The 17,110-nt window shown below is 35.0% G+C and overlaps 1 protein-coding gene across 5 annotated transcripts in view; it reads left to right on the forward strand.

Annotated features, from left to right (window-relative positions):
- LOC125054812 overlaps window positions 1–17,110 on the forward strand; it is a 231,412-nt gene that overhangs the window by 132,776 nt on the left and 81,526 nt on the right. For all 5 annotated transcript variants that reach the window (XM_047656924.1, XM_047656925.1, XM_047656922.1 and 2 more), the window contains exon 3: window positions 14,809–15,013. In XM_047656924.1, coding sequence (XP_047512880.1) covers window positions 14,809–15,013 — 205 coding nt within the window. The remainder of the gene's footprint in view (window positions 1–14,808; window positions 15,014–17,110) is intronic.

Here is a 17,110-nt window from a genome sequence, read left to right on the forward strand (position 1 = left end):
TAAAAACTTAATTTTTTTAATAAATAGAAAACTCACTTCAAAACTACGTTTAGTGTATATTTCATTATACATGCAACTTTGTAAAAGTGAGATGAAAGTTAGTATATATTCTTTTTGTATATCCAAACACCTATGCACCTATTGATAAAAAGCAATAGGCATTATGAACCATTGACTTTTCTAAACAAGAGTACCAAAAACATTCACTTCAAACTCCGGAAACGGTACAAAATTGAAAAGTCTATTTACTGTATACCGAAAATGAAAATACTGAAAGAAAACATAAGGTACGACCTTAATAAATCAATATAACAGGTTTGCGTGTAAATATCGGATAGTATTGGATGAAAAATAAAGCCGAGCAAATCAAAGCTTTTGATGATGGACGAAAACAAATAACGGACGGATGCCAATAAACTAAACGTACCGAAATCAAATATTGCGTTTTTTAAATTTACTACCCGCGGTTCACTTTTAAAAGATATTGCTTACGGTGAGATATATTTCATTCTCCATCTAATATAACAAAAACTGGCAAAAAGGATAATTATGTTAGTTAAAATTGCATGTTACCTAAATATATTTTAAGTATCAGTATTGAAATTTCCCTTTGACTGTAAAGCCCTAAACCTTTTACCCCGTAAACTACACACTACACACTAACTACATAAAAAATACTTTAAAAAATTTAAAATTTTGTAAGTATTTAAGGAATTAATATTATACAAAAAAATAATAATGGTGAAACTGAAACATTATAAATTTAAAATAATCGCGAATTTATACCTTTATCTTGACCTATTCATTTTCGGAGAATTTTAATTACAGTATTAATCTCCGTTTTTTTTTTTTTAATTGCCCAATTATATTAAAAATGATATAATACTATAATGAAATAAAAGAAATATTTCCACCTCCATTAAACCTTCCGTTTGTAATTTTTAAACACTATTCCTTTACAAAATTGAATAAAATAACTTTACATTTAGAATTATTGTAAAAATATCTAGCTCAGATTCGCAAAATACAATTTTTTCCATAGTCTCTGTGTTTAGTAAGTCAGGACCAGCCCTGCGATTCTGTAACTCTAAAAATATAAACAATAAAGTACAAGCTCCCACCTTTTCGGAATGCCAAATCATAAAATGACTGCTTCACGACTGATTTGAGAGCGACCGCCGATGCGAAAACCGCTGTGTGAGTTCGTGAAGTGAGTTACAGAATCGCAGGGCTGGAGATTTTATATACTTATAGAAACGTTTGCTCGCCAATTCTGCCAGTGCCAAATTGTCGATAAACTTAATTGAACGTGTTTATATAACGGCCGTAACAAATTTTAATTATGTTAAAAACAATCCGGAAAGCTTAAAATCATAAAAGCGTAGTATATTGAGCAGAATCACATTATCTATGCACAAGCTCAGCTTATATAAAGCAATTTGAATAAATAAATAGGAACTAGTTGTCGATAAATCCTTTGATAATCTAATATATAAAATTCTTGTGTCACAATGTTCGTTCCCATACTCCTCCGAAACGGCTCGACCAATTCTTATGAAATTTTTTATGCATATTCAGTAAGTCTGAGAATCGGCTACTATCTTTCAAACCCCTAAGTGATAAGGGGTGTCCACCCCAAAACCTTTATTTTTATTTTTTGGATAAATTTTTATTATGTGGCATTAAAAAATACATACAACCCTAAATTTTCACCCCAATACGATCAACCACTATTTTTTAGTATACCTAGTTATTTTTAATGAACTTAAAAAAAATTTTCCTAGAAATTATATACATGGCAAAACAACGTTTGCTGGGTCAGCTAGTTATAATATAAAAATTGAAGAAAATATAAAATTACATTTTGAATAGAAGTTGAGTAGAGGTGAAGTACAATATCATTTGACGGCCCCTGCACGGTAGCAATAGCTAGCCCAATTTTTATTTATTTAGATATTTCTGTATCACGTAGTAGTGTATGCGAGGCTAAAGTTAAACTAATTCTTCACGCAGTAGCCAAGCAACGAAAAAAATCCTGATTTAACGTATACTGGTCTCAATTGTTAAGATTATTTTGAATCGTACTTGTCTGACAGAGTATACAAGAGGTATATAAATTGATAGTGGAGGAAGGATCGTGAACTGTTCCTCCTGCCTAAATAGAGGACCAGTGGAACAACTGACGGACCAACCCGAAGGCTTTAGGAAGGCTAAGATCGAGAAGTTGTATATATCCTTAGCGACCGATAGCGGGTTTCGGTAAAACGTCATCGCAGTGATTTGTATGCGCAGATTGTAGATGTCACCACAAGATCATTTTCGGCCTAACTGCGTTTTATTTTAATGTAAAAAGTAAGGATGTTTCTGTCTTCAGTCATTTTTCGTTGTTGCTCAGATATTGAATACCTGCAGCTGAGTTTCATCATCGGACGTCGAGGCAGAATACGAAATTCCACCCAATTCACCTCGACGCCCGCCGTTCCACAAATGAGCGTTTTTCAAGGCAGGTTTTGCACCACCACTATGTGGTACCAGCTGCCTACTGAAGTATTTCCGAAACAATTCGACTTAGGGTCCTTAACATCAGGTGAGCCTCCTGCCCGTCTGCCCCCTGTTCTATAAAATTATAATAAGGTCTCTTCTTCTCTTTTCTCTTTTGTACTGTATTATGGTTTTGTTTACATATATTCCAAAGTTTATCGCTTAGCAAAAGAAAAAGGATTCAACTTTTACCGTCTAAGGTTTTACTGTTAAAGATATAACTTGCAAGCGAAAAGTAGGTACGACACAAAAGAAACAATTCTCAAACTTTGAACTTAAAAACAATAGAGGCGCCGCTAAACATTTACACTTAATTGATTTACATTTGAATTTTGATTGTCCTTGAGAACAATTTCTGTCTTAAATATCTTCTTTGTACAGATATTTTTAATAAATAAAATTGAAGTGCTGACTATAATACAAAATCAATAACCTAAGCTCCAATTAATCGGTTCCCGACGAAGTTTGAACGCTTACTTTAGCTTATTTACAAATCCTTACTCCGATGTACAGGTAGAGTTTGTTAACGCCATTAATTTATTGAGTTCTTGAAAGGCTCCTGGCTCATCCGGTCAATAACAATTTTAGTTTAGTTTAATACAAAAAACTTTTTAACAACCTTAATTTTAAATTAGTGTAAAATGTGAATAATTGTTTATTTATAATTCCTTAATGAATTGCATCTAAAGCACGTTGTAAGCTCAGTAATAAAACTTTATATCCGATTTGTAAACTGGTAAATCAGTTGAACTTTAAAAATATAATTTCGATGGCGTAAGAACTTTACTGATAATGGACCAGATTTTAAGCTCATGTGGCGTACATCTATATGTAGGCTATCATAATAACTATGATTATTAATTTTTTACATACAAATATCATTTATTCTTGTAGGATATCTATTGTAAAATTATAAGCGACAAGTTATTAACACGAAACCAACTGGCAAGAAACTCGCTACTTCTTTTAATCGAGTATCAAGTATTTAATTTTACAATTACTGTAAGGAGCTTTTTTTATGTAATAGGAGGCAAACGGGCAGGAGGCTCATCTGATGTTAAGTAATACCGCCGCCCATGAACACTCACATTGCCAGAAGGCTCGCAAGTGCGTTGCCGGAAGAAGCTGCAACCATTTTTATTGCACCACACACGGCAATGAAACAATACAATTTACATTTTAATAAGAATTTCACGTTACCTACACAACAAGTTGATTTGAATACTCAATAATGAAGTGAACTAATTTATTATTACAATTACTATAACTATTTGATCTTAATTGATCACTTTCCGAGTATATTATAACAGTATTCCAAATTTCATATCATAATTAATTTTGAGCGTCATAAAAGCATCCTTCAGTAAAATGGATCTCGCTGGGATATTACGTTTCTAAATTAATAAAAGGTAAAAATTCACGGAAGCCTGGAAAATAATATTGCTAACGAAAAATATATTTTACATACAATTCTCACATCTTTTTAATATTGCCGTTTAGATTATTAGCCTTTACGCTTGGAGATCCGAGGTTCGTTACGCGCAATTAGGCATTTACGCCCGCTTTCTATACTCGATCTATAATCTAAAATTATTTCCAATCCAGATATTTTGCGATTTTTTGTTTATGATAAATGGATTGAAATGTCAATATCTTGTAGTAAAAAAATGTGTGTGTGTCAGCTACGACGCACGATTGGAGTTTACTCCTTACGAACGATAAAATGGCGATAATGTTCTGTGGCTGTCGACCATATTTTCATACTAAAGGTGGTAAGAATATATGTTTTTATAATATAAATGTTTGTAGTAGTAATAAAACGTACCTACATCATCTATGCCCAAATAGGATTTTCTTTCTGTGACCAAAGTTACCTTTATAGTAAGAGAAGAATAATAATACATTTTTAGTTTTAATTTCACTGACCATTACTATTGACAAAACTCTATGGCACGCTAGACAATCTACTTTTATTTTTTACACCTGTCAACACTGACAATGTTGTAACGTGGCTGTCAAAACGTGAATTCAAAATAGAAAAGTCTGTGTAATGTATTCCATCTCATTCTTTTACACGTTCAATCCATTTGTCTCTTTCTACATAACGCCTCAACTGTTCGTGTTACACATAACGCCTCATCTTTTCGTGTTACACTTGATTTTACTCATAAAATTTCCGTACCGGGCCTTATAACTCAAATCGTTTCTTAAGGAGTAAACTCCAAAAATAGATTAGGATTGAGTATAGAAAGCGGCCGATAGACAATCCATGCTGTAAGTAAAACTTCTTCAAGAAGATCATTCCGGTCACAATGTTAACACTTCATTACACAGCACATAAGGGATTTTGACTTTAACTAAAATGGAGGAAATTAGTTTCTTTGACGTCTCAAAAAGGGAATAGATCAAATATTCTCTTGTTAAGAAAGCACCATAACTTAGTTGGCAAAGTGAATTTTTGTCGCAGGGTTCTCGAATTAAAACCGGTCTCCAGCGAGTCGTGTAACCCCTTACTGACTTTATTACAAAACTTTTCTTAAAACCTTCTTTCTTTCAATCCGAATATAAAATAAGCGTCTTGGCGGAAAATTAAAGTTTTATTTAATTCGACTTCAGTAGAATTCGGAAATAATAAGAATTACATAAGGTTAAAACAGTCTTCGCTCGAAAATTGTGGTTCTACTTATGTCAACGTGAAAATCAGAGTAGCAACGTTTCATATCACTAAAAATATCTATTAGTATGATACATTATATGCTTTAAGCTCGCAGCACTCTTGCAATACGTGTCCTCTCATACATACTTTATATATAATTTTTAATTGCCTTATTATAGATGCTGTCATCATGCAGTTATCAATTCAATTATTATTTTCACAAACAAAGATGAAAGAAATGAGCTTCTTGACACCACGGTGACGAGATAATATTAGTTCTAAGAAAAAATTTCTTCACTGCGTTATCAAAGGATCCCCACTTGAGACACACGCCGTCGACCTTTTGGGTCTAAGACATGTCGGTTTCCTCACGATGTTTTCCTTCACCGTTCGAGCAAATGTTAAATGTGCACATAGCAAGAAAGTCCATTGGTGCACAGCAAGGGATCGAACCTACGACCTCAGGTATGAGAGTCGCACGCTGAAGCCACTAGGCCAACACTGCTCACGATATTATTTAATATTACCCTATATTTTATATATTTGCAACAAAATTTCCTAACCTAAAGTAATACTGTCGAACCATTTCTATTTTACTTTCAAATTAGCATTTATTAAATAATTATGTTCACAGCACATATATGGTTTTAATGAACTGAAATTTTCACATGAAAATACCACACTCATATTTCGTTACAAAATAACTGAAACACAAAGCGTGGAATTCACAATACCGAGAATTATGTTTTCCACTGGTTCGGCGATGAAACATCAATAGTGTTGTTACACTTAAAAGCGAGGGTATTTTTCTAAATTTTATTTTCTTTTATTAAGTATGAAACATATCTAAGTGCATCATCTAAATAAATAAGTATTTATCTTTGACTGATATTGTTTTTCAAATAAATAATAACATGTTCTAAGAAAGTAATTTTTTATTTTAATTAAACAAAAATTAAAAAATTAAAACGAATTTAAAAAACTTGGTCGCTTCGGCAGTGTTCTTTTAACGCTGGCAGCATTGCCTCGCTATATTGCGATACTATTTCATTGAGCGAGGAAAGCTCTAGGGTCACCGGTACTATCTTGGCACCAACATAAATCTTTAATTAGCGCCTGTGCACCTGAACGCCACGGCCAAACAAGAGTCTCTACTCCAAAGGAAACAAAATCGAATTTGTGAGAAAGACTTATATTGGAGCCGTTTATTATTATTATTTGCCGCTTGCTCAATAAAATATATTCGTGTTTTGATTATAAAAAGGGTGCATGTTAGAAATAAAGCCTCTATAGCGTTAACATAAAAGGCATCGATCCTCAACTAAATAATAATTGCCCGAGTTCGTATAAAAAATATTTCTTACGTACTTTAATGACAACTCGACTCAAATGTGCAAGCAAGCGAGATCTTTTCTTGGGAAAGAATCCTCGAACTTCTTATTAACTATTTCAACTGAACATACAGTAATATGGTCACTACTTCTTTATGGTACTTGCAAATTAATTTTACAGCCATATCTATTACTAATAATATCACCATTCTATAACATAAATTTCAAGTAATATGTATGGCACAGTACTAAACTGGAATAACTTCGATTCTCCTTGTTGTTTTTTGTAGGAGACGAACGGGCAAGAAGTTCTTGATGATAAATATTTCCAGCGTTCATGGATGTTCATATTGACAAAGGACGAATGCGTAACTTTTTTGAGATATATATGAGAATAAATTGGTGTATTGTATATGGCACCGGATATAAGAAAATCCGCAAGTTGGTAAAGTTACGAAACTCGCGTGTAAAATAATAAGTAAGCGATAACCAAACGGCATGTGCGCTCTGATTGGTTGAATAAGTCACTAACTTAACCGTTTAGAATAAGTAAAATAATAACCTTTTGCGGATTTTGTTTTCTTCCGGTGTCATATACATACCATACCATTTGATTCACAAATTATTAAGATTATCTTGTATGCGGGATGAAGAGACGGAAAGCTCGTGGTAGCTGGACTGAGTATTAATATTGTATGTTGCATTCACCTATAACAATTATAGATTATCATTAGTGTTAATTTCTAGAAACCCGCTTAGAAATGTTTAGTTTATATTTTCATAACCCAACAATGGCCTAAAATTAAACGTATTTAAATTTGATATGTTTCGCTTTTTATGTTTATTTCCGAACCAATTTGACTTAGGGTCCTTCAAGAAAAGTGCGTACCAATTCTTAAAAGGCCGGCAACGCACTCGCGAGCCCTCTGGCATTGAGAGTATCCATATCAGCGGCGGTATCTCTTAACATCAGGTGAGCCTCCTGCTCGTTTCCCCCCTGTTCTATAAAAAAAGAAGAGTTAAAACTGTTAACGATTATAAGCTTAGGTAAAAAATCCAATTTGCTGAAAAAGCGAGTAAAATGATTCTAAAAATAATAGAACAACACTAACCACGGTTTCGTGTGTAAAAAGCAATACCTGCATTTCTGATTAATTGGGGATTACAATATCGATTTTGTATTACGTTCGTAAGTACAAAAGTTGCTCGCGGGTGTTGTTCGGTACGCTTTGTTTGAGGTTTTGCCTGTGAACAATGCGCGAATTTTTACGCATTCACTATTTTTGGTGAATTTCTGTTTTATAAAATATTTTAGTATTTAATTAGTAACTCAAAGAATGCTATGCAAATCAAAGTCATTATTTGTTCTCACTGTATCGTGTTATTTTTTAAATGTCTAATGTAATATGTCCTAATCTAATAAACAGTTATAAACTAAGTACTAAGAAACTATTAACTATTGTCCTAGCAGTTATGTTCATTAAAACGATTGGATTGTATTCTAAACATCTATATTTGTCTAATTAAATTCTTGACTGTTTGTATGAAACTTCTTACTGAAGTGATTAAAACATTAATATTTTTTTGGTACTGAATTTCTTTGTTAAATCTGTTGAAGTCAGGTAACACAATCTGATCATGAATAGTTGAAAATAGGACTTTTCTTAAAAACCACCACGGATTGCCAACTTTTTGCCGCGCAACTTAATGGCTGCCAGTCAGAGAAGAGCATACCACTACCTTAAAGGCTAGCAACGCGCTTGCAAACTTTAAATTACTAGCCCGCTGGTTTGCCTCCTGTTTTACAAAAAAAGGATATTTTCCATTTTGATTTCCCCATTAAAAACCCGTGAGTTCATGTATCAAACCACACGTTTTACGTAACCGAATTTTTACACAACGAAATAAGATTTCATCAAACAAGAAACTAGACGTATACGAGTATTTCGTCTCCCATATTAGATTAAGCACGCAACAAGGGATTCATTTACGAACAATACTCTCTGCTTGATCAGTCACGCGATATAATGTCTATTCTGAACCTATGAGAAATATATTTATAAAAATATTTGGCTCCAACTCCAATATTTAAGTAAAGCATTTTCGCAAAATTTTCACGTTTCAACTATGAAAACACTTGTTCAATTTGGGTCAGATACTTATTGACTTTATCCTAATATTAAGAACATATTGAAAGTTTCTATATTTTTTTTAACTTGCTAACTAATTACGCGTAATTACATATTTTTACCAATTAGAATTGGAATACTCTTGCGTCCCATTATGGCGGATAAGCAGCCAAAAAGGCAGATGACACCACTCACTTGTGAAGAGTCACTTATACAATATTACTATGAACAATTTGAAATCTTCATCATATTTTTAAAACAATTTTTTTTGGAATGGTTTTTTGTTGTTTGTCTGAAGGGCCTTGATATTTCAGCTCGGGCTATTTTAGCGACCATAGCTCGGCCGGAATGGGCTTTTCCCACGACTAGCGTCTAGCGACTAACTTCTAAGAGACTCAGACCTCGGCTTGGGCCGCCCCAGGTAGGTCAATCGCGTGAACGTGACAGAAGCTCACTGGAGTGAGTAAAGTACGAAGTAAGGGGCCTCACCTTTCCCGGTGAAGGCGGTTTTTTACCCTAATCTGAATTGGCTTTGCAAACAGCGCGGCTTTGAACACAAATAACAACGCGCATACAAAATAATTGTTTATATGGGCTAAAAAGTATTATTTAAACGTTTAAGACCGACTAATAACTGTCAAATGAAATTTGATTATTAGTTTTGGATACACGTCTCCATTGCTTCATATTATAATTCTTTAACTTATAAATTAACCATTATCTAAGGCCCAATTACCCTATAAACAAGTTTAAATTAATAATAGAAACAAATAAAGCCAAACAAAACAAGCATTTACAAATGATATACGTATACGTATAAGAAATAAATGGTATATCTGTTTACACGTATTCCTAAAGGGGATAATTTGTTCGAGTTTCCGGGGAGCAATTTAGATACTGCCCACCGTAATTGCAGTACACCAAACTGATATTTAATATTAAGTATCTATTTAGGAGATAGAGGATGTTCTTAATATCGTTCCATTTATCTATTACAAGTTACCTAACACTGTTGACTGTGGGTTAGTAGAACGTTTTAAAAGATGGGTTGTGAATGTAAGTCTTTTGATAGTTGTACAAGAAACATAAACTTGATTTTTTTTTATAATTTTTTTTTAATGGAATCTCGCTGTTGACCTTAAGGGCCTTTACAGCTCAGCTTGGGCTGTTTTGGCGAGCGTAGCTCGGCCTGATTGGGCGTTTTTCCCGCGTGGCGCAAGGGCGTCTTCTGTGAGACTCGGACCTTGGCTTGGGCCGTCGCGGGGTGGTCTTGTTTTGTTTTATTATAAGCAAGTAAGGGACATAGCTATATTAATTCCTTCTTTTTTGGTTGACTTTAGACACTGGGACCTTTGCCGACCAGTCATTGGTTAGACCGGTCGAGGATCCTTCGTTTAGGTTGGAGAATTAGTACATCATCCTTCCTCTACAAAGCGGAAGATGAGAATGTTCGAACCTTTTGTTTGACAATGATTAGCAGTATTTTAACGGACCAATCACAAGCGAAACCCGCTATCGTTATACTTTATACTTTCTCACTCTCCGTATGTAAGGAATAAGGAAGATGTAGATGAAAATATTGTTGTAATTAACACCTAGAACTAACACACAATTCGATTAATTGTACTGTTTAACTTGCTCCTACAAAGCATTGTAATGGCGACATTTTTCCATTAGTACTGCGCGCATGATACAATTTCATATGGTATGATGGAAAAGGTTTTGCTTTGTTGTGAGGTAATCGTATTATAATGTTATTATGACATACCTCGGCTCTGAGATAGTGCATTCGGAACACGGCTGTGAAGCAATGGAGGTTTCCTTTTATGTGCATATTTAATTAACATATTTAACAAACTTCGCCATAACTTTAAACCCAAGAAACACCGTCATGAGTCAGGCACAAAAAGCTGAACAAAAAATACTGGTTTTATTGTGAAAAAGCGTGGGTTGCTCGATAGACGAAAAATATGGCACAGAGCGCCGATGTGCTATAAAAGCGTGTTTTTTAGTTTTTTTAACTATTATTTATTTTTTAGTATTTTTTTTCATTTTTTTTTCGGATTATTGCATTGTCATCGATCTGTGACAGGTGCGCAAAGTTTGAATTAAATCTGTCCGTTAAAAGTGGGTCAAAATCGAGTCCGAAGGAGTCGGTTACATACATACATACATACAGGTGAAGCTAATATAAAGCGTGTAAAAAAACAAATGAGTGTAGCGCCACAGGATTAATATTATTACTTATATACTGATATATAGTTGTAATATTACTTTACCAGTTACATTAGTTTTTAACTCTAAAAAAGCACCGAAATTTATATTCACTTAAAGGTCTAAAAATAATAATTTCAGGCCCTATTAATATTATTCCATGCGACGGTCGATGTTAATAACATTATAATTTGCAGCACTATAACGGTCCGCGGCCGCCCGCTGTTTCAGATTTATTGTAATCACGAAACTGCTCCAAGAATATGGGACACAATTTATTATTTAACAAGGCAATGTCTGTGCTTTTGTCAAGTAATTCTTATACAAGGCTCGCTTCATACGGACGGGGATTTTGGTTTTGACGATCTGAATAAAAAAACGTGTTTGTATTTATGTACACGCGTTAAAGGTTATACTTCTTTGGCGTAACAAGATAAAAATCTTTTCAAAAATTGTATTCTACGTTTGTAGTAACACTTACAATAGAAAAAACTAGAATGTTGACTATAGCTGACTTCAGGGTGTCGGTTTTTTGTGACGGTGTGTTTTCTATCATCATTTTTTCCCAAAAAAAATTCACTTATTATACCTATAGGAAAAATTCTAATAAAATACTGTTTTGACCGGATTGAAGTTATGTATTATTATAAATTTATAACTATTTAACATAATTTTAAATTTATCCGACGTTTCGCGTGCTTTACAGCGTGCGTGGTCACGGTGACTGAAGACAAAAGATGTTGAATGTCAAAAAGTATCACAGCTGCAGAGAAAGTTGAATTATCTGTATTTATTTCCCCGGAGTTGGTATCGACTAAAAGATGGAGGGTTTTGGCAAAAATGGCTCACGGTGTCCTCTATTTTCGCGGATTGTGTTTCTTTTTGAGATTTTAATTTGGATATTATTGGATCCCAGGTGTTTGACAATTTTAGGCCGTCTTCTCTATTGAAATTGGGGTGTTTTTTGATTTCAATGGCTTCGCGTACCAATCTTGGGAAGAATCTTTTCTCTTTCGCAAGTACTTTCGGTTGGTCAAAGCGTATGTAGTGATTAGGCCTATCTAGTATGTGTTCACAGACTGCTGATTTTGTGTGTCGTCTATGTCTTATGTCTGCAATGTGTTCTTTGAGTCTGCTGGACATATTGCGTTTAGTTTGCCCTATGTAAGACAGGCCACAGTCGCAATCCAGTTTGTATATACCTGCATCTTGCAATGGGGTGTTACTTTTGATTGGTCTTAGGAATTGCTGAATCTTCTTGTGCGGCTTGAAAATTGTATGAATAGAAGCTCGTTTTAGGATCCGGCTAATTCTATCTGTAACTCCCTTTACATATGGCAAGTAGGCTGGCTGGCGGGGAACTGTTTGTGTCTTGTTTTTGTTTTTGTGATGTAGCCGGGGGATGCGCAGCTTGTTTCGGTGTAGCACCTGTTTGACATGCTGTAGTTCCTCCTCGAGGTGGGTATCATCACAAAGACGTTGGGCTCTCTGAAACAAACATTTACCGACAGAAAGCAGTTGTGAAGGGTGGTGGTGGGATTCACCATTGAGGTACCTATCTGTGTGGGTTGCCTTCCTGTGTATTGTGTGACCTAGTGTGCCATCTGCTTTGCATATAATTAAAATGTCTAAAAAGGGCAGACGGTTGTTGTTTTCTTGTTCAACAGTAAATTTAATGTTCTTGTGTATTGAATTTAAATGTGCTAGAAATGCAGATATTTTGTCATTGGGGAGTACTACAAATGTGTCATCGACATATCTCTTGTACAGTCGAGGTTTAACCGGGGCATTGGCCAGAGCTCTCTCCTCAAAGTCCTCCATGAAGATGTCAGCGACTATAGGTGACACTGGAGAACCCATGGCTACTCCATCAACCTGCACATAGAACTCATCTTTCCACATTAAGTATCCTGATGTGAGACAGTGTTTTACAATATCTACATAATCTGGTGACATGTTCTGTTCTCTAAGTCTTTTTGCAATGATATCTAGGCAGTCATTTAGTGGTAAGTTTGTAAATAGTGACTCAATGTCAAAGCTCACCATGGTTTCATTGTGGAGTAATTTGAGATCTCTCAATGTTTCCACAAAATGGTAAGAGTCCTTAACATGAGCACTAGTGTGCCCCCTGAGAGGGGATAATATTGACGCTAAGTGTTTGGCTAATTTGTATGTGGGTGAGTCGATATGACTGACTATGGGTCTTAAAGGATTGTTGTGTTTGTGTATTTTTGGCAATCCATACATTTTTGGAGGTTTTACACAGGCTGTTGTTAAAGATTTGACGTCTAATGACAGTGTTTCAGAATATTTAGTAAGGAGGCTAGATGTTTGTTTTATTACCTTGTTTGTGGGATCTTTATCGACTTTTTTATAGGTATTGACATCGTTTAAGAGGAGAGCCATCTTGCTTTCGTATTCCGACGTATCCATAACAACGGTTGCGTTCCCTTTGTCAGCTCGGAGTACTACCAAATCTTCGTTCGCCTTTAGCTCCGCGAGAGCCTTTGTTTCAGCGAAGGTGAGGTTTCGTTTTGGCGGTTTGCTTGCTCGCAGTATGCACGAGATATCTTGCCGTATGGTTTCAGCCTCATCCTTTGGTATCGTATTTTTGAATATACATTCCTCTACGTAACTAACAATTTCTTCGTGAGGGATTTTTCGCGGTGCCGTTGCAAAATTTAAACCTTTGTTTAATACCTCAATGGTTTGTTTATCCAAATTTTGTTTCGACAGATTGATGACAGTGACGTTTTGACTACTATCGGATGTGTCATTTAAAGTCGCGACGTTTGACAATTGTCTATTGATGTTCTGTGCTAGTTTTTCAAACTTTTTTATTTGTATGACTTTGCAGTTATTGAATTTGTTGTGAGCCCGAGTGTTTAAGATGTTTATGCACTGCCTCCAATCTGTTTCCGACAATATCTCACGTAGAAAAATTCTAACCGTTAGAAGTTTTGTTTTATCGTAAAGTTTTGAAGGTAGCGAAAAGCTTTCATATGTCTTAAGAATTGCGCGTTGGGCTCTCAATTTTATATCGATTTAGTAGGTACAATAACAAGCCAATAACGTACTATATAACTGATATCCGGACAAATATACATGTTGACAAATTATAGGTGTGTTAATACAAGTGACATCGCTAACGATCTACGTCACGTGATTTAATCACGCCATAATCTGAACCATAACGCGAACAATACCAGCCCGTAATTACACGTCAGGATCGTACGAACACTGTTTTTGGAAAATTATTTTCCACTAGATGGAATTTTAGTGTTAATAACTTTATTTTCTACAACATTGATGTATGTGATTTTTTAGGCATGCACATTGTTTTGGAATGTATAAATAAATAAATATCCTGATTTTTATTTATTGATACATTTATAAATCTATCTATAGGCTATCTTCTAAAGGCTGAATTTTGATGAAATTTTATGAGTGTGTTCAAGTGGTATGTTTTTCAACGTCTGCAGGGTCCGCTAATAAATATGTTCATACATAACGCGTTATATGCAACGTGGATATTATAACGATAAGTTTAAGTGATTTTTTCTCTTAATGAAGAATGAAGCTCATCAGTCCGGATAAAGAATTTACTTATTTATAATTTTCATAGTTCATAGTAATATATTCAAAACAACACAGAAATAAACAACGTTTTAAAAAACAAGTCCAATAGACAACAAATATTTTGTTTCACATCTCATCAGAAGAATTTTTTTACATTTTTAATGCACTTTACATTTAAAACATAAGGAATTCTAATAAAATTGCAATGCAAAAAATCAGTATTTCAAGTAATGTACAAATTTTTCGAGATCTATAACAAAAATACAATAGTATAAACACAATACTATACCCAGTCACATATTTAGCTCTATAGTAAAGGTTTTGCCAGTATGCCATATTAAATAAAACCTCTTTCCAGGTCGCAACATCGCGGTTACCGCTGCCTCGGTTCTCCCCGCGTGCGGTGCTGATGTACAGCGCTGCTGTCGGCGGCGAGGGTGTCGCACTGCAACTTAGGGAGGCAACTCCAGCTGAAATAGATGCGAGGCTAGACGAGCGGCTCGCGATCGCCTGCCACGAGCCAGAGCTACTTGCGGACTTGTTACACGCTGCAGTTGATATTGGTAAAATTCTATTTTTAATTTACTGTGGTTTAGCTATCTCAAAAGCTTGAACTTCTGTACTTGAAAATGACAAAATTACTTTCTTTTTTGTACCTTGTCTTTAACAGTCCATTGCATTATGTTGTTTTTGTTTCTTTTAAATTGTATTACATGTAATAAGTAAATCTTCAATTTAACAAACATAAACTGTTCAAAGTCAAGTTTCTACACCCAATAGATCTGGGCTGGCGTCAGATAGGCAACTAGATTTAATGATAAATCAAATAGGTGTCTTAAAATAGCTTTTTCTGACTTTAAATTTAATACGTACCTAAGTTCTCTTTTGGTTTGTATTAGAACTTACGTTTAAGTGTTATTTTACCTTCATTCCTCCAAAAATCTTATTGAATCATGAAATTAACCCAAAAATGGCTTCTGAAAACTAAGGAAGTCTTGTGTTTTAGTTAAAACTAAAAAGAAGGAAAGGTAGGAACCACCAAATACTCGTGACTTAATTTCCTATTTCCTGTTCCCCCTAATGGGGCTGAGGGCATCCAGCGTAAAAAACCAGCCTCATCGGTCCTAGGCGGCTTTCTTAATTTCACTCCATAGCAGCTTTCTTCTTCTTCTTCCAACAGGTTTGTTTTGGGCGGCCATGTTTTCTTTTGCCATAAGGATTCCAGCCGAGGGCTTGCTTGCATAGCTCCTCATTGCATATCTCCCATAGCTGATGGTTCACAAAGTGGAGTTGTTGTGTGGTGATCTTTGTAACTTTCCATGCTTCGCAACCATACAGCAACACGGTCTATATCTTGGATCGGAAGATTTTGAGCTTGACTCGTTGTGTTAACCTTCGTGATTGCCAAACCGGGCTAAGACGTGCAAACGTTGTTCTGGTTTTACGGATTCTCGAAGTTATGTTATTATTGGTTCGTCTAGTTTCGGTGAGTACGCTTCCCTGGTAGGTAAATATGGGGACTCTTTCTATGCTTTCCGCCTCGATAAGAAGTGAGGATGTCCTTGTAGCTCCGCACCACATCTCCCTTGTCTTTCACGAGTTAAGTTTAAGGCCAAATTTTACTGCCTCCTGAAGTAGATCATCCAGTTTCGTCTGCATATCAGTACGTCTATGACTCAACAAGCAGAGGTCATCCGCATAGTCCAGGTCTTCCAAAAAATTGGTTAATCCCCACTCATTGTCATGACGTGATTTTAGTGCATTGAGCATGACTATATCCAGAACGACAAGGAACAAAAGCGGTGAGAAAAGGCACCCTTGCACAAACACTTTTCTATCAACCCCAAAATCAAAAACGAGAGCTATGATTTCACTTGGGACGCTTTTCTTATGTCTATGTTTCATTAAACATAAATCTTATTAGGTAGAACTGATTTTTATTTCACACTTATAACTAACGAGCTGTTTAGTGTTTAATTCAATGCTTCGATTATTAAATTGAATTGTAGTTATTAACAAAATTATGTCAAGTTCAAAGCATATATTCAAAGCTTTATTATATAAATTGTAAAGTAAACCGCTGAAACAAGATTGGCATTCTGATATCGAGAATTTCGATTTGTTTTATTTGAGCACTGGGGAAAGAATCATGATATTCTACGAGTCCGCCATGTTGGTGTTTTGAAATTCAAATTTCGAACTTTACATTCGGAACTGGCACAGGCCATCGTTCACGTTGCCTGGACGCAGCGACATTTACATCGATTGCCTATAAAGACTGATTGCGTTGCCGCTTTGTATCAAACCTCCTTTTTTTAATTTACATAGACTTCCAACGTTTCTATATTTAAAAAAAAAACTACTATTATTTTATAAAGACTGCTGCCAAAAGTGTTTTCTATCACGTAGCACAGTAAAAGCTCGGGAGCTGTAATAGACATTTTATAGAACAGATGCTGGCGTCTACTCGCGTTTAATATTGATTTATTAAAAATACTACATCATAATCTTGTCTAACGTATTATCAGATCCGCAACTACTTTAATGATATAATTAAATCTTCACCCATCCAAAGACGTCAGTTAGTAATGAAGTAAAAACGCAGAAAAGAGCGTACCAATTCCTAAAATGCCGGCAACGAGCGAGCCCTCTGGTATTGA

Source organism: Pieris napi, chromosome 12 (genome assembly GCF_905475465.1).
Source record: "Pieris napi chromosome 12, ilPieNapi1.2, whole genome shotgun sequence".
Taxonomy (NCBI): Eukaryota; Metazoa; Arthropoda; class Insecta; order Lepidoptera; family Pieridae; genus Pieris; species Pieris napi.